This window comes from Suricata suricatta, chromosome 10, assembly GCF_006229205.1.
Source record: "Suricata suricatta isolate VVHF042 chromosome 10, meerkat_22Aug2017_6uvM2_HiC, whole genome shotgun sequence".
In the NCBI taxonomy this organism is placed as follows: domain Eukaryota; kingdom Metazoa; phylum Chordata; class Mammalia; order Carnivora; family Herpestidae; genus Suricata; species Suricata suricatta.
In genome coordinates, this window is record NC_043709.1 from 9262217 (window position 1) to 9266575 (window position 4359).

Below are 4359 nucleotides of genomic sequence, written 5' to 3' on the forward strand. Positions count from 1 at the left end.
GCAGGGACCCCAACGAGCGGCGGCGCGGCAGCCCCAGCGGCCCCCAAGCCCTGCATCATGCACGTGAACGGCTTCCTGGGCGCCTTCCTGTTCTCGGTGGAGACGCAGACGACCATCGGCTACGGGTTCCGGTGCGTGACGGAGGAGTGCCCGCTGGCCGTCATCGCCGTGGTGGTCCAGTCCATCGTGGGCTGCGTCATCGACTCCTTCATGATCGGCACCATCATGGCCAAGATGGCACGGCCCAAGAAGCGGGCACAGACGCTGCTGTTCAGCCACCACGCGGTGATCTCGGTGCGCGACGGCAAGCTGTGCCTGATGTGGCGCGTGGGCAACCTGCGCAAGAGCCACATCGTGGAGGCCCACGTGCGGGCCCAGCTCATCAAGCCCTACATGACCCAGGAGGGCGAGTACCTGCCGCTGGACCAGCGGGACCTCAACGTGGGCTACGACATCGGCCTGGACCGCATCTTCCTGGTGTCGCCCATTATCATCGTCCACGAGATCGACGAGGACAGCCCGCTGTATGGCATGGGCAAGGAGGAGCTGGAGTCAGAGGACTTTGAGATAGTGGTCATCCTCGAGGGCATGGTGGAGGCCACGGCCATGACCACACAGGCCCGCAGCTCCTACCTGGCCAGCGAGATCCTGTGGGGCCACCGCTTCGAGCCCGTGGTCTTCGAGGAGAAGAACCACTACAAGGTGGACTACTCGCGCTTCCACAAGACCTACGAGGTGGCCGGCACGCCCTGCTGCTCGGCCCGGGAGCTGCAGGAGAGCAAGATCACCGTGCTGCCCGCCCCGCCGCCGCCGCCCAGTGCCTTCTGCTACGAGAACGAGCTGGCCCTCATGAGCCAGGAGGAAGAGGAGATGGAGGAGGAGGCGGCGGCCGCTGCCGCCGTGGCCGCGGGCCTGGGCCTGGAGGCGGGCTCCAAGGAGGAGGCGGGCATCATCCGAATGCTGGAGTTTGGCAGCCACCTGGATCTGGAGCGCATGCAGGCCACCCTCCCGCTGGACAACATCTCCTACCGCAGGGAGTCGGCCATCTGACCTCCAGGCCCCGCCCTCATCACTTCCCACAAGAGCCTCTGCGAGGGGGTGGGGGCGGGGGGATCCCAGGACACCCCCTCCACACTCAGGACAGAGCTGCCCCTGGCTCCGTGGACCTTCTGCAGGGAGGTGGGGGCTTCAGAGACTGGGGGACCCCTCCCTAGTGACTCCAGAGCCCAGGAGACCCTCCACCCTGACAGCTGACCCACTGGCGTCTCGGGGACCCCAGACCCACCACCACCCTTTTCCCACCGACGCTTCAAGGACATGCCCCCTTTGCTCTCAGAACCTTGGGGAAGGCGGCTGGACTGCTGGGGGGGGGTGGGCATCATGGGGCTCTGGGGTGGGCAGGGGTTAGTGCAGGGGGGGAGGGAGGGCGGGGGCGCGTTTCTTTTGCATGACTGTGACCTGTTGCTCCTGACTTTCTTTTGTAAATATCTATAAATGGAGAGATGGAGGCACCAAATCCACCTTCTGCCATTTGTACCAGCAGGACAAGGAGGTGCAGCCCCTCTCCGTGAACCCCACCCCCACCCCTCCCCACCTGTCCAGCCTAGCCCCTTCCCCTGACCAGCTAGCCCGCTGGTCCCCGAAGCCAGCCGTCTTGGCCCCTGGGTGGTGTTGGGTTTGGGTGCAGAGGTGGGACCCCGGGGTGGTGGGGGGCAGGATGAGGACCATCCCTCCCCATGGTCCCTCCAGGTCCCCGGGTCCAGCCCAGATTGACAATGGAGTTTGTAACTATATATTTTTAATAAAGTATATGGTCCATTAGGGGTAGGCTGGCTGGAGACGGAACGCTGGGAAGAAGAGAGAGAGAGCGAGAAAGAGAGACCAACAGTGATGTGAGTGTGTCTGTGTGTAGTATGCACGTGTCCCTTTCTGAGACACTGACCCCTGGAGGGAGCTTGGTCACCTGCAATTCTCCTTCCTGGGAGCCAATGGGAAAGACCCTGGGAGGGCTTCAGAGGACCTGGGCTTGGGTCGGAGCTTTGCTTCTTACTAGCTGTGTGGCTGCCAGCAAGTTGCCCATCTGCTCTTGGCCTCAGTTTCATCATCTGTAGAATGGGATGAACATGGCTGCCTCCCAAGAGATGATGGACAGGGAAGCCCTGTGTGGATGCCACTAACCCCTTACGACCCAGGGAAGTGGGCAGGGCCCGCGTCTACATACACACACACAGGCACACACACCAGACTGGGCTGATGAATTTGACTCCAGGACACTGTGGGAAGGGCACTTGGGGGCAGCTGGGAAGTCTGGTCTGATTTGGTCTCTGGACTTCAGTTAGCTTGTGCTGTGTAACAAGCCACCCCTCAAACCTAGACGACGGTGCTTTATTCTTCCTCAAGGTTCTGCAGGTAGGGGGGTGAGGTGCTTCCTTGTCTGGTGTCTCCGGGCTCACTTCAGCGTCATAGGTGGTAAGACCCAAGATGGCTGCACCCACAGGTCAGGTAGTTGGCTGCCAGCCGGCGCCTCTCTTCCTCCAAATTCCTTCATGGCCTCTCAGGGCAGTGACCTAAGAGGGTGAAGGCAGAAGCTACCAGGTCTCTTGAGCCTTGCTTTGAACTTGTATAACATTTCTACCACATTCTATTGGCCCATCAGGTCATGAGGCCAACCCAGATTCAAAGGAGGGGAAATCAGGCTCCAGCTTTGGGGAATGTGGTATAGTCACATGGCAAAGGGTGTACGCACCGGGTTAGGACTGTGGCTGTACTTGGTAGCCTGTCACAGAACCTTTCAGTTTGAGAGCTCCTCCCAGCCCTACCTCTATGCCAAACGTATGCCCACGAAGCGTAAGGAAGCAGAGGGACCCTCTGTATTCCCAGGAATCTTCTATGTAAAGGTGCCACCAACTCAGGAAACACAAAGAACCAGCAGCCAAGGTCCCCAACTGTGAAGCACAATGCGCGTCTTTGTGAATGATCGCCTCTCCCCAGCGCTGGCAACGTGGCTGCCATTGGGGGAAAACGCTGCGCACCCCACGTGCTTTAACAGTTTTACAAGCGAGCCGGGGACTCAAGTCCCTCAACAAGTAACCTGCCCTAATGCCTCCCACGAACATGACACCCTTCACATCCCTTCGTTGTGTGAACTCTTACCAAATGCCAAGAGGCAGGTAGAAAAGGATTGTGGTCTCACTTTACACACGAGGAAATGGAGGCCCAGGAACAAGGGGGCTGGCGTGAACCAGGGTGAGGACTGTCAGAGGCCAAGAGGCCCGCGGCCCTTTCACTCACCCTCTCCCAGGCCGGGATTGAGTGAGGGGGAGGGGCCGCCCCATCCAGATTGCCCAGAGTGCAGGGACCAGTCAGCAGGACCAAAGGAAGCTTCCCAGTTGCCCACACTCTCAGAGGTCCCTTGGTGCCCTACTGCCAGGCAGGATCACCCGGGCTTCTCACCTCCTGCCCAGCTCATCAGAGATGTCCCTCCGTGCCCCCCTGAGGGCCCTCGGGAGAGTCTTACCAATCTCACCCTCTCCTGCCGACCTCATTCCCAGCAGCTTTGGTGCCTGGGTAACCAGCAGTAACTAAAGAGGACCTCAGACTCGGGCCCCCTGGGCTTCAGAATTTTTGACCTGGAACATATCTTAGAGCTTAACATGAGGGCATGATCGGGGCGCCTGGGTGGCTCAGTCGGTTGGGTGTCCGACTTCGGCTCAGGTCATGATCTCACGGTTCGTGGGATCTAGCCTCACGTCAGGCTCGGTGCTGACAGCTTGCTCAGAGCCTGGAACCTGTCTTCAGATTCTGTATCTCCCTCTCTCTCTGACCCTCCCCTGCTCACGCTGTCTCTCTCTCTCTCTCTCTCTCTCAAAAATAAATAAAGCATTAAAAAAAAAAAACATGAGGGCATGATCTAGAGGACACAGCGTTGGAAAAGCAAGGACTGTCTGGGGTGTCAAAGAGAAGGGCCAGTGCGGGCACTGGGGGGCGGGGCACAGGGGGCAGGGCCGCGGAACTGCAGGGAGGAGGCCAGCATGGGCACTGGTGGGGGTGCAGGGGCAGGGCCGCAGAGCTGCAGGGAGGAGGCTGGGAGGCCACTTGGGCTGCTTGCAAACCCAGGCTTGCTTTGCTTGGTGCTGACTCACCTTCCCTCTCCCACCTGCTCCCCTCTCTCAGCCCTCCCACCTGCCCTCCCTCCTGCTGACAGGCAGCTCCTCTGATCTGTCTCACTTCCCTCACTTCCCGGCAGCACTGACATGGGGGAGGGTGGTCCTCGGTCTCTGGGGTGGAGGAACCTCAGGTATCAGGGAGCCTGGAATCACAGAAACTGGCCGGAAGGGAGACACTGAGCCCCTCCTCACC

At 60.1% G+C, this 4359-nt stretch overlaps 1 protein-coding gene across 5 annotated transcripts in view; it reads left to right on the plus strand.

The window, feature by feature from the left end:
• Positions 1-1380, plus strand: part of KCNJ4 (potassium voltage-gated channel subfamily J member 4) — a 24436-nt gene extending 23056 nt beyond the window's left edge. For all 5 annotated transcript variants that reach the window (XM_029954298.1, XM_029954294.1, XM_029954296.1 and 2 more), the window contains exon 2: positions 1-1380. This exon is cut by the window's left edge and continues 435 nt beyond it. In XM_029954298.1, coding sequence (XP_029810158.1) covers positions 1-1050 — 1050 coding nt within the window. In that variant the 3' untranslated portion in view covers positions 1051-1380.
• The last annotated feature ends 2979 nt before the right edge of the window (positions 1381-4359 follow it).